General features: G+C 35.6%; 1 protein-coding gene across 7 annotated transcripts in view; it reads right to left on the minus strand.

Annotated features, from left to right (window-relative positions):
- Window positions 1-27,977, minus strand: part of east (enhanced adult sensory threshold) — a 52,345-nt gene that overhangs the window by 17,992 nt on the left and 6,376 nt on the right. For all 7 annotated transcript variants that reach the window (XM_081725565.1, XM_081725564.1, XM_081725562.1 and 4 more), the window contains 4 exons: window positions 16,691-20,809; window positions 16,137-16,215; window positions 13,517-13,601; window positions 10,113-10,856 (listed from right to left, as the gene is read on the minus strand). In XM_081725565.1, the coding sequence (XP_081581691.1) occupies window positions 10,113-10,856; window positions 13,517-13,601; window positions 16,137-16,215; window positions 16,691-20,782 (5,000 nt within the window). In that variant the 5' untranslated portion in view covers window positions 20,783-20,809. The remainder of the gene's footprint in view (window positions 1-10,112; window positions 10,857-13,516; window positions 13,602-16,136; window positions 16,216-16,690; window positions 20,810-27,977) is intronic.

Below are 27,977 nucleotides of genomic sequence, written 5' to 3' on the forward strand. Positions count from 1 at the left end.
CTTTCCCCACCGTTCAAGCAATGATTAAATTACATTACTAAAAGGTCTGGAGTTTGTGATAAGAAAAAGTTCCTAACTGCACAGTGCACCACCCTATTACCAGGGAAGTTCATCCCTGTCATTGAGATGCCGGAAGAGCTTTTACTATGTGTGACAGACATCAGAAGAATACGATGGGTGAGAAAGGGTTTCACACTGCAACTCATGGATAGTTTGCTGTTCACTGAGCGAGAGAAGAGTGTTCTTATCCCTTTCTCTCCCTCTCTGTTGATAAGAATGAAATGAACCGTGCAATTCAAGACAAACGTAGCATCACCTCCAAGAACTTCGAAAGGGAAACTGAAACACACGAGATTTGTTTTTTCGTCAGGGTGTGTAATATGAAAATAAAAGCACTGAAGTGGAAAAGGCCTGACCTATTGCAAGAAACGATGATCGGTCGCCAAAAGCAATCCACGGGATAAGAAGAGAGATAGAAAACGTTCTTACTATATACTAGCCTTCGGCTAGCTGGGTACTTCGGCGTCAGACCCCCGTATTCGCTCGGCCTACGGCCTCGCACTTCTCATGTCTTTAACATATTTCTGTTCTGAAGGAATTTCGAAATATGGCCATCTTATTATAACAACTGCACCCCCGTGCTTTTCCCTTCTCTTCTAAGGAAAACATCAAAAAGTGCTGGAACATATCCTTAATTAACACATTTCTACTCTTAAGGGATTTCGAGATATTGTCATGTTATCTTACAGTGTCCACAAGTTTTGAGAATTCAAATATCTTGACCTTTTCTTGACGATTAATCTTCTTGACCAAGTACTACAGTATTTTATGGTATTTTTTAATCCCTTACCAATGGCCGGTTAAGATGAAAGGTAAAGATATTTTACACTTTTGTCTTAGCAACTTGTAATTAATGAAGACTGACATCTAATTTACCTAATTATATCACCTGTGTTACTTCTTAGAATACACTTTAACTTTCATCCTGGATGGGATATGGCTTTATTTATTGTTGTGTCATAATTAACTCTTTCTCTGTGAATACACTACTACTAAATGAACATAGATTATATGTGATTACAGTGATTTATGACATTCTAGTAAGTACAAATACTCACTACCGTGAAAAAAAAAAAAAAAAGTCGCCACAACACACACATACGATAACTTGCACATTTGTACTCACTCATCACATCAATAGCTTTTTAAGCCATGAAAAATACATATTACTAAGCAAAAATGTAAGCAGTAACAAATATTTTTTAACAGAACATCTATGTTAGACTAGGCACACTTACATACTCATTTTCTTTTTTAGATTTGTAATTTGTCTGTCCAAAGAATTAACTTCTTCATGTTTTTGCTCCATAAGTCTCTTCTTCTTCATCTCCAACAAATGTAATTCTTTTGCAGTCTTTTCTTACTGTTAGCCACTCCCTTCTCTTTGCTCTTCTTATCCTTTATAGCTTTCTGTCTTCTAGATGATGAATTTCTTACAGCCAAAATCATTGCTTTAGTTATCTAAACATTAGAAATCACTCCTGCAGCTGTAACTGCTTCATACACTGCTCGTTGAGCAACAAGCGACACTTCTGTCAAGTTTTCTACCAAACACTTTTTATTAACTGAGAAACCTTTTTCCATAGAGCATTGCTGTGAAACAAGGTCAGATACTGGTGAAAAAGCGTAGTTGTCGAAACACTATTCACCTGTGTCATGGAGAACGTTAGAAACACATCCAGTTTGTCTGTCTTCCAATCGAACGATTTAACTGCTTCCTTAAAAACGGGAATGGAAAAGTTGAAGATAATCCCATTTCACACAATCGGCCATCGATGGAGATAAATGCTTCTTAGACACAAATTATTCACGGGCAAGGGTTACACGAGACACTCGTGGGGCCCTTTAACAATTCTGCAGGACAATGGATACTTTCCAACCAGTCTCTTGAACAGAGTAATTTGCTAATGAATCTGGATGCAATACTGTACAACAGACTGTACAGCTCCCTGTATATGAATGGCAGAAGTGAATCATTACACTGAAATGTGGCAAGAAAAAGCTCAAACTGAAGTGCAACCGACTGAAAAGACTCAAGTTTTTCCACTAGAAACTGATCCCGCAGAAATTCTTGTATATTTTCAAAAGGATATAAAACACAAATTCTTGACCTACTGTGCCTTTTCTTGACCTAGTGTTCGATTTCTTGATTTACTTGACTACCTTGACCTGCAGACACCCTGTTTTAACAATTACAAACCTCCCTTTTCTCTTCCGACTTTTTCTTCTCTTCTCAGAAAAACGTTTTTTAAAAAAAATGCTGAAACACGACTTTAATTAATTATTTTAAATGAAGTGCCTAAATACCAAAATTCATGCCTATAATCTTAAGGCATTTTTAGATAGTGATTTCAAAACCAACTTTTTTCTTCCCTTTTAGGGAAATATCAAAAAACGCTTAAACACGTCGTTAATTATTTTAAATGAAAAGACTAAGTATCAAATTTCATCTCTAACTTTAACGGATTTCAATATATGGCCATTTCATTTTAATAATTGTAACCCCTGTCTTCTTCTTTTTTTTTTCTTTCTTTCTTAGCTGCCTTTTATTTTCCTTTCTAGGGAAAATATAAAAACGCAAAAATTGTCTTCAATTATTTTAAATAAAAGATCTAAATACAAAATTTCATGTCTTAAACCTTAACGAATTTCGAGATATAGCCATCGAATTATAACAACTGTAACCCTACAATTTTTCTTCCCACGTTTTTTTCCTTTGTTCTAGGACAAATATCAATAAATGGTTAAACCCGCGTCTAATTACTTTAAATGAGAAATCAAAATACCAAATTTAATGTCTCTAACCTTTAGAGATTCCGGTATATGGACATTTTAAACTTAATAGTTGTCATCCCTCTTCCCCTTTCCCTTCCGCGTCGAATTTCCAAAAATCCTCCCTTAGTGGGACTTTACATCACAAATCTTATATCCTGTTCAAATTTCAAGTTTCTAGCTTAAGCGGTTTGGCCTGGGCGTTGAATCAATTAGCCAGTTAGTCACAACTTCTTCTTTTATATATATAGGGAGAGATAAGGTGGTGTGATGATGCTGGAAATGTTCCTCGAACTATTCATCCACAGAACGTGGACGACCAAGTGTGTCAACGTCTTAGAGGAAAATGCAGAACAGGGTTGATATAATTTGGGGGAAATTCCGATAGTGGACATTAGTCATGCGTTCCTCCATTACCACTAGGAGGTCTAGTTCTTGTCATGTAAACTTGCCACACACCATACACGCGCAGCCACCAACATGCACTGTTGACACCACACACGAGGATTTGCCTTATAGGATTTCAAAACGCAGACACGCGTATCTACGGAGTGAAGTAAAAATCGTGACTCAGACTAATAGTTTTTATTAAAGCCTTTTAGCGACTAATTCCATGGCAGCTATACCTGGGCAAGTCGAAAAGCCCATATGTGCATGGACATAAAATGCGATGGGGAAGCCTCGTACATATCCCAACCACTAGAATTCTGCAGTTAGAAATGTATGATGATGGTACTGCTTTGAAAAATACGAAATTTTACTATCCATTCACATCCTATTCACTTGCACGAATTTTAGAACTTCCACTCCGAAGGGAACTGGAAGGGAGAGATATTATTAATACATCTCTTTCGGACCATTGGACAATTTGGGACCTCATCTGAATCCATCTTTACACTGAATACAACTACATAAGCTAATTACACTGGGAGTAGAAAGAAACTTCAAATTTTGCAGTCGCAATAAACTGCCTGAAGCTTCCCGCTTGTTCACTCTTTTACACATAAGGACTTCTTATTTCAAAGAACACGATTCTATGATTCGGTAACATGACTTTAAGGGTAATGAAGAGCAAAGGTTTCAAATGTTGATCTCAGTAAAATATGAGAGACCTGACTAATACAGAAGGTCAGTTCATGGCTATGATAACATTTTTGAAAGTCTGAGGCAATAATACTGAGAGCAAAATCGCCGATCATACAAACTTTACGACCTTCTTATCAGTTTGCTAGACAAGTCTGGGGAATTGCTGCCGAAAATTAAGGCCTTGTGGAAGGATTGTTTTTGTCCCTTCTCTGACATTGCATACCCCTACAATCAAATAAAGAAGCAATGAAGAGTGAAGGGTTTCATGTTTCCAATAACCGCATTAACATTGTGTTAAAACTCAATAAAACTGGCACAAGAAGCTGAATTTTCAATATAAACGCGAAAGCAACCCTACTTTAAGGTCCAAATTTGACGATTTTGGGGAGTTAATAAACATTAACAAACCACAAACCCACCAACGATGCAAATTATGTCAAAATCAACAATGTACCTTATTATCAAACACAATTTAATCACGGAAATTAGCTACAAAGCCAAAGTTAATAGCTTATCCAGAGCTCATAGTGGTCTGGTCTTATCTAAATAGTTGAAAAGTGACAAAAATCTCATCAAAAAGTAACTTTAAACCTTGACGACAAACTTAGGGAAAAATTGAATTTTACTTTTTTTTTTTTTTTTTCAACGAAAATACTACCAGCTGGATCATAGCTGAAATACGTAATGTTTTAACATGTTAAGATTAAAAATTATTTTACTTAAGTTTGTCAACTAATAAAAAAATTGGATTACTTGTGTTTAGAGGTTCATTATTAATTACATACTTTGCAGGTTTTGTATTTCAACTTTGATCTGGATGGGATAAGGCCAAATTTCTATATTTTCATTATGTCCAATAATACAAAATTAAAATAATGTAGTTAATACAAAGCATCTAGATTACATTAACTGGTAATAAAATTTTGTCTTGTACAATTGGTTTGCTACAAATTTTGTCTTGGTACCACATGGTTGATAAACAGAGGTATGGTTTCTATCAACATTCTGCATACAATGAAAATTAAACTGTAAACAGGTAGTTTAAATCATTCTCCTTTAACACAATATGATCAAAGCAAATAATGACTATTATGTTTATACCCTTATTATGAACTTTTAAAATAAATTACAGATGCTAACTAAAATGCAGTTGCACACAAAATGAAATAAAAAGCAGTAACAAGAACGCATGCTAACAGATTTTCATATTTTCCCATAAACTTAGTATTTCTTCAAAACGAAGTGAGTTATTAAGGAGGATTTTTTTTCTTATCTACCATTTTCTGCAAGTCATCGGTCTGTTTTATCTTGCAAATCTTTCCTTATTTTCTTCAACTCCTCCAACATACGCTCCGCAAAGTGCACTTCAGTCATGTTCTTTCTCTTCACAGCTGTTTTCAGACGTTTAAAAGCCTGAAACGAAAGTTCATCTTCTGCTTTTAATTTCTTTTCTGTTGCAGGATTGATTTTATATCCTCAATGCCCTTTTTTTTTTCCCTTTGACAATTTCTCCATCACCTCTCTTTTTACTTTTTGTTTTTTGTTTCGTCTTTCTTCTTTACTTCTTTTTGGGCTCCCGTCTTTCTTAGGTGTTCTAAGTATGCTTTGCAGTTACGTTAACCAGATCTAGCAGATGTAAGAAGCTTGAGTAAGTACAACTGGTTCTGGCCTATTTCCAAATCTCTCCATCCCAGACATTGAGAGTTTTTAAAGCCATCGCTGTCCAATCTTCAGAGAGCAGACGACGTTACAGTGAAAATCCGCATTCCACGTCAGCACTACCATGACTTAGAGACAACCAGGCTTTCATCACCGTTACCACTGTAGGAAACTTGATGAAAAAGTTACTCCAGAAATCATCTATTCGGCCATTGCTAAGATTTCCTGAGAAGTTCTCAAATTGAAGTAACCGCCACTCATCACTCAGTAAATCCAAATCAATGTTGTGGGGAAGAACTTTTGTCAAATTTGTAATATACGTGACACTCTCCGATGACTTCACATTTTCCGATTAAAGACCAAGTATTTAAGTTCTAGGGTTTCCACTATGTGTTTATATACTGCCACGTAGCGAGACTTTACATTTTTCTTGAAACTAAGCACTCCTCCTTCCAACTGCTGAATGCTAACCTTGCTTCTTCTCCACACTGCACTTCACCAACAGGTAACATATTTTCCTCACTTACAACATTTTCATCCAGTTCAGTCAAAAATGTAACAACTTATTTCTTCATAAATCGCAACAACAAAACCTTGATAACAGTTCGAAGTCGAGGGTACAGAACATGTACAAGGGACTCCTCCTTCTGAAGCAGTTCTGTAATATCCTTGAGAAGTTTTGCACTTGAGATAACAAAATTTAGCTGCGCTTTTCAGAAGAGTAATAAGTAACAAGTTTCTGCCTTTTTCCATTTATTTTTATATTTTTCTTAAAAAACTGCTAATGCAAAACATAAATCACATTGAGAAAATGATTTTACAGCCTAAAAAAGTAACTTTTAGTGACCAACTTGAAAAAAAAAAGTAACTTTTAGTGACCAACTTGAAAAAAGTAACTTTTAGTTAAAAAATTGACTCGCTATGAGCTCTGCTTATTGGAACGCCACACCTAGCAGGTGAAAGATAGAAGTTTGTGGTGACACTTGATAAGGTCTCGATTTATCTCCTGGACTATAACAACCAAAACTGCTTTACTCTCGTCCTCGGTGCTGGAACGCAAAAATATTTGGAACGAGAAGGCAAAATAAGTTTCTCAAGTGGGCTGGACAGGTCATGGTAGTGGTCTGTTAGAGTTACAATTAAAACTTTTCCCATTCTCAGAATACCATATAATGTCAAAATAAAATTGGCTTACCACCAGGACAACACTTCACAGTATTTATCTTGGACTGATGTTCCACCTCTTTAAAGCGAAGATATTAGCAAGAATGTACGTGGTACCACTCGTTCTACTGTTCCCTTTATAGGGGTATGGCCCATGAAACTAGTATTGGTTTACCTCATCTTTCGACGTGCCGCATTTCTGTACCTTCAGTTGTTTAAGCGGGGTCTCGAAAATAAACAACCGTAATCCATACAAGGTTTAGGGAAAATTGGCCGGAAGGAGTGGAGAAAGATTAGACCATGCCGTTTTGCAGTGGAGCCTGATACAACGAAAACTGCGACGTACCCTGTAGATTCATCCTTCAAAGACAGAGCTTACAAACAGAACACAATGATTTGGAGACAAAGGTTTCTCTAAGATACCGATTCACTGTTGGTTGCTATCATAACTACGAACCAACCTTCCGTATGTATACAATACGGGATGATGTTTTTTTATCATCAGATATGTGAGGTGACATTCTGTTTTTTTGATTTCACCATATTTTTTCAATTTTCTTACAATTGTTAGTTATACACAAAAAAGAAAATAGTACCATGTTAGAAATTACACAATGCTATGAACATGCTCCTAGGAAGAAAATAAAAAGAAAATAACAGTTCTCTCCGTATGTTTGTTCGAACAAAGCAAAGACTGACGATACTATTTCTTCATTACAAAGTATCACGGCAATTTGTACTAAACTAATGAAAATTCATATAATTTAATGAATAAATCAAATATTTCAACATCGCTTTTAATGTACCAGGGCTGATCAACAAAAACTGAGACTGAGTATTGTACCGCAGTTTCCTTTGTTGCACATTTGATAGTTGAAAGAGTTGTTTCATGTATACTCTCACTAGGTGGAAGCATTTTCGTATCGGTAGGTTGGGAGTAATCTCTGTTTTACACACTGCTTCCGTTTCCCCTCACATCGTGCTGTATATATGCATACAATGGAGGTTACACGAGAAGAATAGTATGGAGCAATAAAGTTTCGTTTTCGCTTGAACCATACAGCGTCTGAAACATACGAAAGGCTCTAGCAACTTTGTTCGGGAATCAAGAGTCGTGGTACCCAACAGGCACAAACACGGGACATATGGAGGTGATCGTGCATCATTGAAAAAACACTACCATATGAAATTCCCAACACTTCACTTTGTTTACGTAATGTTATTCTTCGATCCTCACGAACAATCACAACAGCAGTACTGATGTTTCTTTCTGTCACAGTAGAGACCGAAATACCAGTCCACCTTGCTTAACGCATGAAACTCGTCCTTCTTTGAATTCTTTGAACCACCGAAACACTGTTGCTCGAGGTAATCCACTTTCACCGTAAGCTTACTTGAGCTTTTCGTATGTTTCAGTAGCTGTATGATTCAAGCAAAAACAAAACATTATTGCTCCATACTGTTCTCGGGTAACCTCCATTGTATGCATATACACAGCACGTTGTGAGGCGAAATGGAAGCAGAGTCTAAGCACAGCAGATTACTCCCAACCTCCGATACGACAATGCTGTCACCTAGTGAGAGTATACATGAAACTATCAAACTATTTCAATTATCAAACTTGCCGGCGTTCGGCAACAAAGGAAACTGCGGTACAATAATCAGTCTCAGTTTTGGTTGATCAGCCCTAGTACCATGTGAAGTTGCTGACCTTCTTATACAAAACTTTATTCATTAGTACCGTGTGTACACAATACCGGAATTTCAATTTGTGTAATTTCGCTTACCTGGGCAAAATATAACAGAACTTTATATGAGATGAAAGAGTTACTCTAGAAGTACAACATACACCGCTCGCAAAACAAGATACATATTTTGTTAGACGGCAGATATTAAGTTAATCATCAAATTCTACCCCCACTCTGGTCCATATTTGCGGTGCAATGGATGCAGTGGCCGTAATAATCCTGTGCATCAAGTTAGAAAGGCTCTTTGGTAGTAGTAGCACATAAAATCATATCTTTAGATGTATGTATTTATAGAAAGAAGTCAGATAAAGTAACATTGGAGGACCCTAGACATGTCCACGCGTTGGAGGATACCGAGCATAGTTATGTTGTTCAGGCCGTCACAACAGTTCCAGTAATGGGGAATTACTTCAATCATTCCCAAGTGATGCATCGTCTTATTGATAAATGATATTACCTAGCCCATTCCTAAGCTGAAGAAGACAACTCTAAAGCATATCAGGACACGTTTATACCTTTCTTCCCTCCCTTATAGCTTACCGATTGGAAAATGCACAACGTCACCTTCTTTATGTTGCGCTGTTTCATGTGGATTTATCTCCTAGATCCAGACCTATGTGCGATCGCTTTACCACTAAGGTAAAATGTTAATTCATCACTAAAAATAACACTACTATGGAAATCTATATTAGCAATTGGTAGTTCCTGCTCCTAGTGATTTTAATGCACAGCACACAGTTTTAAGGTTACATGGTTGTGAAGTTTAGATTCTGCAACAGCTAAACAGAACGAGTTCATGTGCAATAATCGCTTACCGATACCTTCCATACTGTCATAGGCGGCATTGTAAGTCACGGCTGGCCAGTAATATTGATTTTTTAATAGCACATACGAAAACCGTACAACTTTCTCGACCGTCTCGTCTTATACACATTCTCATACCCTTCCCTCTACAGAGGATTTCGTCGTCTGGATATATCAAATTTTATTGTCAGAAGGGAATCATTTGAAATTTCATGCTTGAATATTCGTTGAACTGTAATAAGCAAGTTCCATTTCGTGAACTGCAGCAGAGAGAAAGCTCAGAAGTCAACTTTGGCAGTCACGTGGCAGGGTACAAAAACAAGTTACTTGTGTTACCAACCAGCTATTCTTCAATCATATGTAGGCTACAAAGGTATGCGTTTGCCTACATAGCCACACAAACTACCACATATTCCGGTATTCTAATGTGTACACCCGGCATTTATATCAGAACTACACTTTTTTAATGCCAAACTCAAACCTTTAAAACTCCATAAATTAATTGTATTATACCTTTGTTAAATATACTTCATAGGTTTTCACGAAAAACCTCTTCCCTATACAAAATCAAATGCTCAATTACTGAGGTTTGCTCTTTTACACGGAATCCAATACTTTCCACAAACATTTGTACCACTTTAGTCTTGTTCTTCAAGTTATATCAACGCTGTAAAATATTCAACATATGTATTTTAGTTTCATCTAATTACTTTGCTTCTTTCAACTAGCATACTGGGAGAAACTGAACAGATCACAAACCATAAAGGCACTATATATTCAATTAGATTTAAAACGAATATATCTAATAAAATTTATTACCTTTTACGGTAGCTTTCAAAAAAAGCTTTATGACTACTTCCTAACTTGGTGACGTCTCTGTATTTCATTCTTAACGTTCCATAATAGCGGCACAATTTGCAAAGGAAAAGTTTCTCATTGAGGCACACTGGTATCCCATCATCCATTAATACTGTGTTCAATTCGTGCACTTCATCACCAAGACTGTACATGTGATTTCTACTCAATCTTCGTTTACAAATACCACACACCATGTAAAAATCAATCCAATAATAATGTTTAGAACAGAACGGGGCAGGAAGATGAGGCTGCAGTTTTTCCATTTCTATTGGCACCTTCTTCATTATACTCCGCTTCAACTTAATTAGCCATTTTCTCCGAACAGAATGATGGGCAGGAAGAGAACAACCTTGGACGCAACAACACAAAGTCTTCACTGATGGACGACCAGAGTGAGGCTTTCGGTATGGTTGATACGTGGGACAAGTGGCTTTTCTGTCCAAGAATCTAAAACATGCATCACACAAACATGAATCCATTGATAAACCTTCCAAACTGAGTGCAAATTTCTGTTTTTCTTCAGTCTTTAACTGAGCTACATGTAAAGGAGTGTCCAATGAACCGAATTTCCCATAACAGTAGTTACACACATCAGAACACATTCTCTCAGGGTGAATGGAAAATGACGAACTCTTCTCTGGAATAACCAAATGCAGTTGCGTTGTTGGAAGTTTTGTTGTAGGCACTGGACTTGAAGAAGTTGCGCTATGAGAAAAAAAAATAGAAGAAAAGCTTTTTAGTCGTAATCATAATTAAAGAGCTGCATTAATTCAAAGTTTAAAGTATTTTTAAAAATTACATTAAAAAAAATTAATTGCTGAACTGTATTAATATCTGATTCAAATAAATGTCTACAACATACAGGGTGTCTCAAAAGCCCCCTGACATAGGGTAATTTTGTTATTATCACAGTTACAACTAAACATAAGAGGGGAAAACCGTCTCCAAATATGATGTTTTCAATCTAAAGTGATGGAATGTTTTAAATTGGACGAGCAGTTTAGGCTGTACACTCTTTACGCGCCCAATGTTAAATAAAAATGCAACCTTGCCATTTACCTGGACCCACAACATTAGTACATGAAGTTACAGTTTGAAATGGGGGCTGGCCATCGACTCCTCAGCGTAAAAGACAGTAACTTTATATCTTCATTTACTTATGTTGTGGGTCCAGGTAAATGGTAACGTTGCATATATATAACCACTTTCTACAAAATGTAATTCTCTAACACCTAGCTCATATCAAGGCATAAAATGTCCAAATTTTACTTTCTAAAAGTGCAAATTTACACCCTCAAATAGCAATATACTATTCTATCTGACAATTATACACAACTTAATTCATTCTCATTTGGTACGTTCGTAATCATATACACTTTTTAAAAAAGCCCTTTCCATTCCAGCAAAAAAAATAAAAAAAAAAAAAATAAAAAAATCGCTGCTTGTATGAATTTACTTCAACTTCAACACTTCAACACATTGCACTGCCTTCAATGAAACCTTTAGCAGTGCTTTTACTCTGGAAAAAGCTGTGTAGAATATCGCATAATTTATTTATTTTACTATATTTTCTGTGATTGCTTAAAATTTCCTGAAACGGGATGCATCTTCTGTTTTCGGGTGCGAAGAAGGCGATTTAGTAGGTCTCAAATTTGCGAAGTCATTTAGGAGAGAATGCAGAAAACTCATCTGAAGGGAACTATATAACTTGCATGAAAAGAGGTGAATGAACTGTTTTCTCCCAGTTAAGAAAGCAATTAGCTAGATTTCCACTATTAAGAGTCTTTACAGACTACTAGGAAAAACTTTGCTTTGAGAGAAGAGTTAACAATATTCGTACAACCCTCAAAAAGTAGACTGAATCTATAATTTTCCAGTAGAAGAACGCTAATTAACTACATCTCGACTTTTGGAAAATGTATTTATGGGTGAGTTCGAAACAAGGTATGAAATCCAGGTGGGGTGGGGAAATCCAACCTTCACTTAATACTTTTGGAATAAAATTCCTCTCACTAATAGGTTGCCGGATATGAATAAAGTGACATTATTCTTATAAGTCTATAAATTAATGACAGTAATTTATATGTAATTAATTTGTGAACTAGTGGTTAATGGTATCTTTCGTTGCACAAAGTTTAATAATTACGAATGTTCAAATACGTGAACTCTCTATACCGAAGCATTCCAGTGCGTTTTTTTTAGTTAAGATTCTTGTTTCCTTAATAGATTGGAGAAAACCACCTCCCGCTATTTACTACAGTTTCTACTCAATAGTAATCAACACCAACGGAAGTGGTTGACTTCTTCCATTTTCCCTTTGAAGAGAGGGTTGAGAGAGATAATGGTACCTATTCTTGGAACGCCAAACCGATCAAAAAAAAAAAAAAATCTCTCCGTCGTTTATCGTTTTTGCTCTATGTGGATCAGGATCAACATTGAAGCCGGAAGTTCTAGTGGATTTCTATCACTTACACTTTTATACAAGAAATGTATTCAGGGGCACTTAATCGATTGCATGAAACTGCTTCTCGCTATCTACGAACGTCTTTGCTCTATCGTTGTTAACGTTGAAACTGGAAACGGTTTATTTCTACCATTACCGGTTTGAATATCAACTCTATTAATGAACTCCATTCCTAAATTTTGACTCTCTACATGCTGGCGGCCAAAATCGGTGATGAACTAGCAAGTACTATTTGAGATTTTTTTTTTGTCCCCCTGACGGACGGATACACACACGGACAGAGAAGGTAAACCGAACTCCATAAAAATGGAAAATCTTGAAGTAGTCTTTATCAATCAATGAACAGAACATTGTTGTAAATTACAATGATGTCATCTTCAATTATAAATCAAATTTTAACATTTTCGTCCCAAAGGAACTGAAGAATTATGAAAAAAATTAAACCTGGAAACTCAACATAGGCCCAGTTTTTTTTTTTTTTTTTTTTTTTTTTTTTTTTTTTTTTTTAACGAGTTTCTTCATATCCTACCCCACACACATATTTCGACTCTGATGTTTTCGTACATTGGCTCTAAGGTACGGGAAGGGAAATAAGTGAATTTGAAATCGTGTCAACATTTTTCACAAGTCTGAAAGCCACAGGATTGACATTCCAAATATTTTCCAGTAATATTCGCTCCTGCTGGATGAAGACTGACCGCTTCATCTAGGACCCAGTAAATCGCTTTGTGAATTTTATATGAGGGAGATACTTACAAAACTAATATTTTTCGTGAACTTTACATCATAAGCAAAATACGGTTGGAGAAATAGCCATACTATAAATGTAGCCCCTTTTATGCGACAAAAAATATTTTCATATTTGTATTTGCTTATACTGCTAATTCTATACGTTGACTACCTTGTAGTATCTGCTGTCTCCATATGACTATTTTCTTTAGGCTCAGGTGAAGGACATTTATTTCCACTATCAGTAACATTTGAACCTGAAATACAAAAACGGAATATTCTAATTATATATAATGAATTCAATTTTATAAAAACATGTATGTGTACACAGAGAGCAGTTATTTAGTTAGTTAGAAGAGAATCTTAATGTAGAGACCAAAAAATCAAAATAAAGGAATACAGGTACTTACAGGAAAATTCTTAACAAAAACACGCTGAAAGCATTAAACAGTCAATGTCGTCTCATTGGCAAAGTCTAGAACAGTCAAGAACAGGAAAAGAACAAGAACGAGGTATGCCGTATTTTATGGAACAAAGAAATCCGAAACATGCATGGAAAATAACTTATTAGAAAAAACAAACTCAATTACACAGCACACAAATAACAATAAATCTAAAATTATATTGAGAATAAAATAGGTATATAGGAAATGGGCATGTGTTGTGGGTTAGGGCCAATATATACGATTAACGCCGAGGTGCGTCTCATGAAAATGATGAAGTAAATATCCTCACATCTATTTCTGAAGGACATGGAAGAGTCTTGGGGAAAAATCTTGAGAACACCCACTCAAATTTGCCGTCCGAAGACAAACGACCGTATCTGTTGAGGAACAGAAAATTGGTTTTGAGTAAATCACGATTGTCTGTTTAGCTAAAAGTCGCAAATTTATGGATATGAAAAGGATACCGCCAATATTATTGATACAGCTTTCTGCTTTTGTGTTAATTCCCCATGGTCATATAATTTATCTGTTGTTGATAACTCAATCTCGGCCAAAGCTGCAGATATGATCGAAGATATGCCTTTGGACGGCAGAAGTGTGATCAAATGTATTGTTATTAATGGGCTGTATTGTGTGACAGAAAGGTGGAGACTCTAAGCGTTAAAAAATCGGTGGTTACTGATGCAGACCGAAAAAGTAATTAAGAGTTTCGTCACCATAGAAAGTTGGACAGTGAATACATTTATTAAGATGTTAATAAGATTGGAATAATCGCAACTAGCGGAATGTGTGGGTTCTTGATATCGAACATACGACAAAGTTTTAATTTGGATTTATGGCATATCTTTGGGGAGTTTTTTTTGTTTGTTTGTTTAAATAATTTGCTCTACGTATGTATATTACATATTGACAGAAATAAGTTTGTTTCGCCTTGGTATTATTATGTAACAACGGGGTTATGCTGGAAGGGCTCACATAAATTTAAAGGAGAATCCAAACCGCTTCTCGGCTTACATCCGAGAGAAATTGTCCTCCATTTGGACTCGAAACCGGGACTAATTGGTCACAAATGCGATACATCTGCCGACTCACTCACGAAGCATTCCTGATAAAAATACGTTCTACTGATTTTTACATACTTGCAAAAATCGTCAAGAGTCATTTCAGGACAAAAAGATAAACAATTAAACAAATGAAACCATTATACAGAATTATAAATAAATCGGGAAATTCCTGCCTTAGTTACTTTAAATGCAAAGCAATAACGGGATGTAAAATTTTATGGCCAACGTATCATAATCAGTATTTCACACGACACTGACGTATTAAATTACAAATTTAGTATGTAGATATCATTCAATTTAATTATAATTGGAAGTCAAATCCAAGCTAATGTTGGAAACTACGTAGACAGTCGATAAATTTAGCCAGTTTCTATCAATATATTTAAGCAATCTTGGCTTCTTTATAGAACAGGCAGTCAGACAAGCAGAAATATACAATTTGGTGTCGTTTAGTATGTTTAGGCTTAACATCCTTATGTAACACCGAGCTTCTCAAGAAGACTTTTGCTTAAAGTGACCCCAAACCGCTACTTGGTTTACACTTGAAAGAAGGGTTGCGGTTCGACCGAGAATTGAACATGGGATGTCTTAATTAAAAGGTAAAAAGGATATGATACTAATGCAGATGGTTTGATATGTGGAAACGTCACCATTAAGTTCATACGATTTACAGTTTTTTTTTTTTTTTTTTTTTTTTTTTTTTTTTTTTTTTTTTTTTTAAACCAGCCAACCGAGCAGTAGTTTGGAAAAAAATTCCAGTGGTTGTGTTTTGGCGTTTGCTGCGGTCTTTTGAATGACTTAACTGTTTTGCCGACGTAGTGGGGGAGGAATATCTTGGTTGGACAGTGCTGACAAAAGGACCTTCAAGCTGCGTAAATGCGCTAACTTTATTTAGCAAAAACAAATATTTATTGCCATCTTCGCGAAAATGGAGTCCTCTTATCCCTGATTTGCAACAATATGAGGAAGCATTAGTTATTATTATTATTATTATTATTATTATTATTATTATTATTATTACTATTACTATTTTGCGTATTATTATTACAGATGAAATTCAATTCGTACGAATTCGAAACTGCTTTTTGAAATATTCAAGAAAATAAATAACTTAAAAAAGGCCTTTCATTTTTTTTGTGAAAATGGTCTAAAATTATAAAACATAAGTTATGCTAGAAGAAAAGTCCAAGTCCAAAGGTGCTCTATAAACCCTCAAAAAACTAATTCCAATTTACTATACCAATACAGCGTGGTATTCAAGCTGCTTAATAAAGCCCATTACCTGACGCACTGCCATCTAGATCAACAGCCTTCTGTGCTTCTGCTGTTCCACAAGTTTTGCATCCAGAGGATTTTACGGGCTGAAAGATTGATAATAATGTCTTAGTACTAAAACCAAATGAAGAGTAAAAAACTTACCCATTTGCATACATTAATTCAACGATGAATCGACTAACACTTACAATAACAATATCAATAAAATGGTTATCCATGTTCCTTATATAGTTCTCATACGTTTCGAGAAAGAAGTTACGCTGCCTAAACAAATCAATTCATCATCCTGTTTCTAAAGCTTTCCTCACAAATTTTGCAAAGGTATCCATCAATTTGATGAACTAATATATATGGCGAATTCAGCGTTTGTCTGATAGAATAAATTTAATTTCGCATGCTCAAAAGGACACAAATGAAAAGAATGAAAAAAAGAACCTTACAAAGGTCTTCAAAAGTAATTTTAAACACCGAATTGTATAAAACATTGAGCTCGAAATTAAAATGAAAACAGTAAATAATATTTATTTAATAAAATGCGATTAAATACAGTGAAACACTTACCTTATTGCAAGTAGGACATACAGCTTCTGTTGATGTTCCCTCCTTGGCACTACGATTTTTTACCGTTCTCGGACCAGACCCTTGCTTTTTTGAAGTTGGAGATTTTCCATGTTTAAACACAAGTCTAAATGGCGATGTATTCAATTTTTCTGGTGACCGAGGAACTTTAATGACTGTTTTTAGAGTTCCGGAGGAGCCATTCTCTTTTCCACTAACTGCCCGTGAAGACTTAAGACCCAAGGCACCTAACATTGACTCTTTTGTTGACTGATCCTCCTCCCCACTCGTTTCTGACTTAGTAGATTTACAGTCCGGAGTTGATTCCTGCTGAGTTTCGACTTTTTGGTCAATTCCAGAAGCGCTGTCACTGAATTCACACTCCACCGCAGGAGAAACAGATGCCGTATCTGAATCCTGACAGTCCATTTTACAGTCGACTATTATTGGAGTTTCACCACGTTTTCCTTTCGATTCACTTGACGTATCACTCAAAGAAATATCATCCACATTATTGCTGTCACTTGCATTTTCACTCGTATTGTTTTTAATGTCTTCATTCTCCTCCTGTATATTTATTGGTTCCTTACCAGAATGGCACTCGGGAACAGTTTTATCTATTTCTACCTTATTAATTGTACCTACGGTGTCATGACTCAATGAGTTTTTGTTTTCAATCACATTCGGAGGTTTCTCTTGACAGTAACTATGATCTAAAGATTCTGCATAACCAGAGTCTCCTTTCTCAAATTCCTCACATTCAGTTTCGGACGTCTCCCTTTCTTCGGAGTTTTTAGGTTCGCTACCATTGCAACTTTCTATATCACTTAAATGCACTTCATTTACATTGATATGTATAGCAACATCATTTGCATCTGTAATTACCAGTATTTGCTCGTCATTACATTGTTTATCTTTCGAAGCCAGATCAGTTTCATCAACGCGTGAACTCGTCTTTTCCTTCTCAACAGCTGTTGGCATCTCATCTAATTGACATTTCTCTTCCACTTCTGGTATGTTAATTGCTTCCCCTGCAGGCTCAGCTTTTGGACTAGTATGTTCTTCATCCAAATTCGGCTCTGAATCACTAGTCGAAACTTCTTCTTTCTTTGAAGATTCTAACTCAGCCGGGAATGTTGACTGAACGCTCGTGCACACTAGACCTTGATTTGTACTTTGCGCTTCTTCACCAATGGTTGGTTTATCTGTAGAGATTCGGATGTCGCTAGTATCTTCAGCAGACGACAATACTTCACTTTTTGGTGGTTTCTTGTCAGCTTTCATTTGTTCATTTTGTTCGATCTCTTCCTCAGTCTTGTCTGTATGATATTCTGTAGTGCTTTCTTTCTGTTGCTCTCCTTCCACGCACATCCCATTACTTTCTTGATTGCTATTTTGGGTGATATTTTCCTCATTATTTTCTCCCTCTACATTATTATCACTGTCTGTTAAATTATCAGTCTTAAAATCAACTTCCTTTGGCTGTATGTCTAAGTCAATATGGGTTAGTTCTGAGCTGGCAGATGAACTAATTCCGTCGACAGCGGCCGATCCCGAATTATCCTCCTTTGTATTTGATATAGCACTTATTTCATCACTGCAGTCTTTTCCTTTTGCTTCAAGATCTACTTTACCGACATTTTCAACAAGGTGTCCATCATTATTTGCAGTTTTTTCTTTGATAATTTCATCTCTGTTACTTTCTTCATTTGGATTTTCATGACAGCTAACAGCAAACATCTCATTTGCACTGGCAGTTTCCGAATTAATACTCTCGATGGATTCCTTGATTATGTCAGTTTCAGAATTAATACTCTCGATGGATTCCTTGATTATATCAACATTTTCACCGTGTTTCTTACTTACGTCCAATTTATCGTCTTCTACAGGACTTTTTTCGTTCACACAAGCAGCTTGATTAAGGTCTGTCTTGCAGTAATTGTGTATCTGTTTGATTTCATCGTGTGTTAACACATCTACAGAAGTCGATGCCTCTGATTCCTTTCCAGAGTTATCTTCACATGTTGAATTTTCGGCTATCACGTGCTGATAACTATCATAATTTATTCCTTGGGCACTTGCTACAGTTGAGTTCTGCTGCACTGTGCACACATCTCTCCTCGAATTGCAACTCTTTTGGTCTGGCTGCTCTGCAATGTAATCAACAGTATCACAGTTCTCTAAATCACGAGGAACTGTTCCATTTGCTTTATTAGTCTCATTGTATAACGAAGTATTTTCTACTTTTGACTTAACAAATACTCCAGAAGAACATTTAGTAATTTTGGGATCAATACAGTCTTCAATACTCAGTCTTTTGTTTGTTTGGTCGCATGGAGTTGCAAAAGAAGTACTATCAGGCAAACAATAGTCTCTCAAAATACTTTCTTTAACGGCAGCACGGATATCATCACCTACTTTTGAATCCCTTCTAACAGAGGACGAAAAATTTACTCTGGCTCTATTAGGTACAGGAATGTTGGCACCAGCAGCCAATTTTGCGGTTTCTAATACTTGTCCAAGTTTTAGCAAAGCAGATACCTTATTTGAAATTGTCTTACACAATTGTTTGTCAACTTCAGAAGTTACTGGTTCTTCCTTAACTTGAGGTTCCATCTCTAACGACGCATCATCATCATCTTTACAATTCTTGATATTGTTATAAGAATCCATATCGTAACTTCCCTCGTCATCAATTGGTTCCTGCTTGATAACAATGTCTTCAGGTTCTTGCTTGATTGCAATATCACAGGGTTGCTGAAAAGATTGATTATGTGCTCGTCTTCTCCGTTTTCTCGGACTGCCAAACTGCATAGAGTCATGAATCCCTTGACGTTTCCCACTCCTCAGAACTCTATTATCTGACCTTGTAGTATAACGTGGCGATACATACTTTCGATATTTCTGTTGTTTTGTCATTGCAACGTTCAACTTTCTTGAATGTAGCTGAGGTCTTGCCGTTCTTTGTTTCTTAGTTCCTGCACTGTGTGGTATTTCTGTTGCTGCAGGTGACCTTGAAGCAGACGATGCTCTCTTAACACCCTGCATTTTACTAACTTTCTTCATAGTTCTTTCTGCATTTTCTGGAACGTTAGAAAATGAACTTGTCGCTCCTTGCTCTTCTGTCTTTAGTATTATTTCTGCTTCCTCCAATGTTTCGGCCGCAGGCACACGCTTCCTCATCTTTCGTCTTATTATTTTTTTAGGTTTTTCCTCTTTTCCTGCTTTCGAAGTTGACCCAAGCTCTTCAATTTCTGGCTTTACATCCATTTGTTGTTCTACATTTTGAGCTTCCGCGTTATCCGATGTCTGTGATACTTCCTTTGATTTCTTTATTTTTCTTCGTTTTCTTGTTATTTTATTAGGTTTTTCTGTTCCTGCTCTCAACGCTGAAATAAGCTCTTCAGTACTTGGCTTTATGTCCAGTTGTTCTTCCACATTTTGAGCTTCCACACCATCCGATGTCGATATTGTTTTTTTAATTCTTCTTCGTCTTCTTATTATTTTATTAGGTTTTTCTTTTCCTGCTCTCAACGCTGAAATAAGCTCTTCAATACTTGGCTTTATGTCCAGCTGTTCTTCCACATTTTGAGCTTCCCCACTATCTGATGTCTGTGGTACTTCTTTTGTTTTCTTTATTCTTCTTCGTTTCCTTGTTATTTTATTAGGTTTTTCTTTCCCTGCTCTCAAAGCAGAAGTAAGCTCTTCAATATTTGGCTTTATGTCCAGTTGTTCTTCCACATTTTGAATTTCTGTACTCTCTAATGTTTGTGGTGTTACCTTTGGCTTCTTTATTCGTCTTCGCTTTCTTCGAATTTTCTCAGCTGTTTCCGAATGTTCTGGTATTTTTGAATCCTTCTTTTCTTTCTGCTTCTTTGCTTGTGCATTCTGAACTGCTTCTGAACTCTCCGAAGATCTCTTTCGTTGTAAAATTATAGTCTTCCCTTTCTTCAGTTTCTTCCGTTTCAACACCGCATTCTGCTCTAGTTTTGAACGCCCTGGTCCTCCAATTCGACCTTTAGCACCTTTATCAATTATTCCTTTCTTTATTACCGGCTTCTTCCTCTGAACTGGCTTCTTTTCATGCCCAACCATTCTGTTTCATCACTCAGGTGTTCGTAGCTGTGGAATAAAATGTATTAGATTTTCGCATTTCTACCATCCTCTACATAAATCAGTACATTTTACATTGTTCATATATTAATACATACACACACGAACGTAGATTTTTATAATTATAACAACTCATCATTTTTAATGTCACAGGTGCTTACTGGAGAAACCATGCATATGACAAAACTGAATAATAACCTCACAACTTCTGTAAAAAATGGTTTCACGAACGCCTTTGATACATTTAATAAAAAGTTCCATTCTTGTTAGGGGCCAAAATTAAGACTACATAATAGAAATTTTGACCATTACAAATAATTAAAATAAAATAAATGAATTCTTGTTTCTGCTTTACGATTTTGGACGTCGGGACTTGAATCCGCAAGTGCGGAGGCCATCAGTGTGGGGCATTCCCTACCACACTTGCTCGCTTCCAAGAAAATAGGATTACAAAATCACGCCTTCAATCCCGGGTGTTTCAATTCTGTTTCCAATCAGTGTACAATTCATCCTTATTGACTGAGTGATTGATTTTAAGTTTAACGTCCCTTTCAGCAGCGAGGCTATATGAGACGTGGACCTACTGATTAACCTGGAATCCGAACCACATAAGCTACCGCCGGGAATCGAACCCGAGTTTCCCACGCCAATTCATCCTTATTTTTTATGACATAGAAAGGTTTACTATGGATAAATAGTGCATTATAATAAATGCACAGCACTCGTAAAAATTATTGCAATACTCCCATCACTGTAAAACCTATAGGTTATACGAAAAATATAATAGGTTTCTCAGGCAATTTCTTATCTGGGTCATTTAAAGAAATTATTATTAATATCTAAGGCATGGACCTAGTGAGTATTAATCTTACCAGGTTTGAGTGTGTTGAAAATTCCATTCTCTCTTACGCATCAACATACTTTTAATTTACTATGGGCTTGATTGTCTAATATATAGCATAATATTAACTCTACTGTTTCAGTATTACTGGTACTTTCTCCAGCAGATTTGGACAACCATTCTTACTACTTCTTCTCAACTTTTTCTTGGACTATTTGGTGAGCATGGAAAATAATGATGCTAAAGAAATTTGTTATTTCCTTGCACGGGTTCTAGTACACACGAACTTAGATGAGTTGAACGTCAATTGACCAGATATGCTGAGGAAGGTATCAAGAAACACCGAACATTAAATATTAGACGCAGTAAGTAAAACAGTACATTTACGAATTACTATAAATATAAATAAAACAGTAAATTTACGAATTACTACGAATGTCCGTCAATTCATGCCAGGGTTGGCAAAAATCATGGTTTTTATTGAAAAACCCAAAAAACCCGTTTTTTGGTTTAAATAATTTGCTCTATGTATTTATATCACATATGGACAGAAATAAGTTTGTTTCGCCTTGGTGTTATTATGCAACAACCGGGTTATGCTGGAAGGAATCACATAAGCTTAAAGCGGAATCCAAACCGCTTCTCGGCTTACATCCGAGAGAAATTGTCCTCCATTTGGACTCGAAGCCGGGTCTAATTGGCCACAAATGCGATACGTCTGCCGACTCACTCACGAAGGATTCCTGATAAAAATACGTTGTACTGATCTTTACATATTTGTTAATATACAGTAATTGTCAACAGTAATTTCAGAAGGACAAAAAGATAAACAGTTGCACAAGTGAAACTATTATACATAATTACATATAGACAATTTCAAAATACTGCAGAGTACAGAAGAACTAATTTAGTCAAGGTTTATTCATTACGACTTTTATTAGTCCAAGTTAAAGGAATCGACTTAATTTGCATATCAGTAAGAAAAATGAATACAGATACGAATTATTTGAGTCAATTTTGGCTCTGACCTATTTATACATAAATAGATACCAAAGATACTTCTGATTTCAATAAATGCCTCTCGTGGTTTATATACCTCCCCCCCCCCCCTTTCCAAAAAGTACGGCATTTCAATGTATTTTATCAAGAGTAAACATTATTAAAACGAAACAATATTTAGAATTTTTCTTTGATTGCAATTGCATAACAATAATAATATTTAGAATTTTTCTTTGATTGCAATTGCATAACAATAATAATATTTAGAATTTTTCTTTGATTGCAATTGCATAACAATAATAACAAACTATTTAAAAAAAAATCACAAGAGAAACATTCATAAACTTACAAAAACAAAAACAAAAGTTGCTTTTGTAGTATAATCTCTGAGTAATGAATGGGGAATTTAGGTCTGAATATAATACGAATAATATACGGGAGTGAAACGTGATAACTAACAAATTGTTGATCACGATTTTACGAACACTTACACTTTTACAAACATTTTTCGTTTTTTGGTTTAAACCAGCCAACCCTGATTCATACATGTGTGAATTATTCCTTGTTAGTAATTTCTGAGTTGATCAATTTGACTATAGCTGTCTGTTTTCAAATGAAGATTACGTCAATGAGTTCTGATCACAATACAGCACTCACCGTACTACTCAATCATTAATACATCAGGTAAAAGAAAGTATTTGATCAATCAACATTCAAGTGTAAAATCAACAGCAATGAATATGATATAGTGAGAATATTTCACTGTACTTAATCTTTGCGGAAAAATAATTACAATAAAAATGCCATGGGACTGCCCATGTGCGCATTACCGTTCTCTTTCGAATTCGATTTCATTACTTGTATTTGAGCAACCTGTTACTGAAGGTGCAGGAAGAGAAAATAAAACCAGACCACTAAAAATATAAAGCTATGTATATATACAGTAGATCATTTATCTTGAAATGTTCTTGTAAGTTTTAAACTGATATGTAAAATACGCTGAAATTTTGCAAGATGCAAATATCAACAGGGAATAATTTCTTGACATACTTTGCAATATCATCAGATAAGCAGTGTTACCAATCGAACATAGAGCTAGACTTTTCCAAACAGCATTACTTGTTGGTTAGGCTGTTACATATTTCAAATCTACATGTAAAACGAGATCATGTAATACTACATTTACAATTAAATGTTAGAAACTAATAACATGACAGTATCACAAACATCGAAATTTTGATTTCAGGCTTCTACAAACATATCAACACAACTGAGATAGACAAGACAATGTATATCCAAAGTACTTTAATGCCGAATACTATGGTCATGATATGGCTCATTACAAATAATTAGGAACGAAGTTACAACGAAATGAAAATGTGGATTCAGTATTCTGGGTTTCAATAATTGATTCTACAAGTGCAATGTTTAAAATGTCAAGTAAAAAAATTATAAAAAATCAACAAATGAAACATCGCTCATTATCACTTAATGACATTTACTGTAAAGTGACTATATTTATACAATCACAGTTATAATCTTGAATTTATAACTGATAATAAGACTGATATTAGACATCAACTACCACCATAAACCGGAAGACTTCTATAATTCGTGTAGAAACGCACATACCTAAGTTCAGACTATACCGATGATATACTACTGAGTACCTCCAATAAAAATAACCTGCTTGGTTTCATGCTCATTGTCTCAGTTTCGACTTTCGGTGAGGACAGAATTTTACGTGTTGACTTAACATTATGGGGCAACTTGGGAACCATCTAAATTAAGAGGTAGGAAATTCAGGTCTACAAATCCTGAACCGAAAGGAATTGACAGCCGATGGACTAACCGTGTATCAACCAGTCGAATATGTTATATCATATTAACCTTGCCCTTTATAATCTGTTGAACTAGGAAATTTGATTTAATTACTCTGAAATACCCTCAGGAGGTCTCTGAAATATCTGTCGTGAAACTCAAAGTGCCATGATTACATTAGCCACAAATTTGTAAAAGATTAAGGTTCTGTTTTAGAGTTAAAAATTTTAGTGTGTTTTCAGAAACACTGCTCATATTTGCTTTTCGAATTTCCTCAAATAATTACTTTCCTCCAACAGAAAACACCAAAAAATTCACGTACCAAGAGGATAAACACATCCTATGGACCCCTGGGAGTAACTGTGCTGCCAATCCGCACATCATTGAAATAATTGAAAAACATAGATTCTCGCAATACACTATTTGAAACCCAACAGATTTTTTTTTTTTTTATTTATTATTTTTACAAGGTTTTAGAATTTCCCTCTTTCTTATTCTATGGGCAGCCATGCAGATTGTTTACCGAAATTAAGAAATGTTGCAATCAGATACAAACAGAAACTTATCAATTTAATGAAAACCCCTAGGTTAATCCATGAATAATAGGACATGAGAAAGAAAACATCAAGTTGAATTTACCAAGACGTGTTACACATCATTTTACTCGTGAAGACATCTATTTTTCAAAAATGTGAATCAAGGATATTTACTGACATGTGAAACAATTATTAAAGCTGCAAACATTATTTCAATTCTTTTATTTTTAAAAATGTGACTATGATGTCACTTATATGAGTGACAACTAACACAATGTATATATGAAGTATGTAAAGTGCACTGCATGTTAAGCACATGAAATTTGATACAGCTTCAAAATTGTCATAGCTAAAGGTAACAAAGTGACAAGTCAGCGTCACGTCCATAAGCGTAAAATGCTTATCAATATCGAGAAATATATACTGTACATGTTGTTTGTATTACAGACACAAAGTTAGTTCTAATGTACTAATACTTTAGTAAACTCTGTTGCCGAAGAAGATGCCTGTTCTGCCTGTATAAGAGGTCACGGACGTGATGGTACTACAGACACAGATGGGACAAGCTTCTTTGTCACGTCCATAACAATGATATGCAGGTTCAATATGGATATTTTGTTTAAAAGGACTGAAATACTGTCAATGTGTGCAGCTTAACAATTGTTCCATTTCTCAATAACAATATCCTTGCTTCACATTTCTGAAAAATAGATGTTTTCAAGAACAAAATGATGTATAACACATCTTGGTGAATACAACTTGAGTTTTTCTTCCTCATGTCCTATTATTCATAGACTGACCTACTTCTATCCCGAAACAGTAAACAGTTCTGTATTAATTAGTTTTAAAAATAATTGTTGAATAAAATATTAAGAGCAGTAACTAATAACACCGTTTGTTCATATTTACTGTTCTTTTGCAGGTTCACACTTATCACCACCCCTTTAAAATCCAAGGGGGAGGTTGCAAGATTTCGGCAAAACTGAAGGACAATGCAAAGAAGCTGCAGCAATATTTAAACAAGGACAGAGAAAGTGTCAGAAATAGAAGAGCCAAACTAAAAGCTGAACTTGCACTAAATACTTCTGTTTAAATAATAAATAAATTAAAAAAAAAAAAAAAGCGAGACAGCTTTCGGGCGCAGAAAAAAAAAATGAGAGGAATTGAATTAAGTCTTGAACACAAAGCAACTACATATAAATCCCCCAGGCTTTTTTTTTTTTTTTTTTTTTAATAAGGCCATATAGCACCAGGAAAGGCAACTGAATTGAAACAGTTGGTGAAAAGTATAATTCACCGCAAAAAGTCAAGAACATCACTAGAAAGTTGTGACCTTCCTAAAGAAACTAAGAACAAAGTGTGTGACTTCTACAGAAATGACTATGTTTGTTGGCAAGCACCAGGAAGGAAGGACTTCGTACGAAGACTGGTCATGGTCAGGCAAAGGTACTGCACAAAAGATAATGCCAATGACTGTTAATAGACCTATCAACTGTTTAAATATTCTAATCCTTCAGTACAAATTGGCCAATCCAGTTTCTTCAATCTTCGATTAGCCAAATATGATGTCATCCTTCAACATCCCCCATAACGTTTGTGTTCACCGATATACTGAAGGTTCATACTTACATGGATATGGCCCTGAAGGTTCTTCTGAGATTTGCCACTACATACCTTACGAATGGAAGTCTGTGTGAAAAACTTTTATGCAGCATTAAAAATGAAGACTGCATGATTGGAAGGTAATAAAATGTAGGGGAAGGTCGTCAGTTCTGTTGTTCGAAGGTGATGATGAAAACATGCTGAACCACGAATTAAGGTGGAAGAGTTTGGACAAAGGTTGCTGTGGAAGCTGATAGCTTCCATCATTTCAAGTTCATTCCTTTATTAAAAATTCACAACGAAGACATTTCCGAATTGTAGGAATGCTGTACAAGATCACGAAGGTGTTGTGCAAATAGATTTTGCAAAGAATTACTCTTGAATGGTCCAAGAAAAGCTCCAAATGTTGCATCGATCACATCAACAAATTACAGTATTCACTGCTGTTATTTCGGTTTCCTCAGGCCATCATTCCTTTGTCACTGTAAATGAAGACCTATCACATGGGAAACATACAATGTAGGTTTTTCTGAATACTTTGTTCACTAAACTATAAACACTTGAACCAGCAATTACTCATGTCAAAATTTGCTCCGATCGATGTGCAGCTCAGTTTAAAAACATATACACTTTCAAATTTAACATTCATGAAAAATGATTTGAATATCGCAGAAGAATTTTTTTTTCCCGCATCTTATATGGAAAGGGAGCTGTTAATGGTATTGGTGGTGATGAAAACTGTCGGTACAGCATGTGGTTCGAACAAGACACTGCAGTGTAACCAGTGTATAAGAATTTGCAGAATGCGCAAAGGAGAAAGTTAATAAATTACGCCTAATATTATTTATACCCCTGCCACAGAAAATGGAAGTTTCATGGAAATGTTGGGCAATCCAAGGCAAATAGAATTTATATTATTTCCAACCTGTACTTCTCTATGTTCTGAATGTAAAATTTCTTGTTACTAGTGAAAAGCAAGATACTATGTGTTAGCGATGTTTGTACCTCATCTACTTGTGAAGAAAAATCGGAAGCCTTGTTACATTCTATTGAACAAGGTGATTTTGTAGAGATTCTCTTGAATAACAGAAGTTGAAAGGGAGACAGAGCTCAGATCACTGAGACTGAAAGTTACAGTACAAGTTAAGAATCTTAAAAGGCAGGACTAAGTCTAGGTATACAGTAAAGAAATGTCATAGGAAAATCGTAGTCACATAGCGTTGAAGCTACTAGAACCGAGAATGCTCAACAGCAGAGGCAATATGAAATTTAAATGATTCTGCCTGTAAACGTTATACTTGCTTCCACCCTTTTGCTGTTATTTTTGTAGTTCGTGAAGTAAGTTGTGAGGCTATTTGGTATTTCTTTCTGGCTGTGT

Source organism: Thermobia domestica, chromosome 9, assembly GCF_964235325.1.
Source record: "Thermobia domestica chromosome 9, izTheDome1.hap1.1, whole genome shotgun sequence".
NCBI classification, from domain to species: Eukaryota; Metazoa; Arthropoda; class Insecta; order Zygentoma; family Lepismatidae; genus Thermobia; species Thermobia domestica.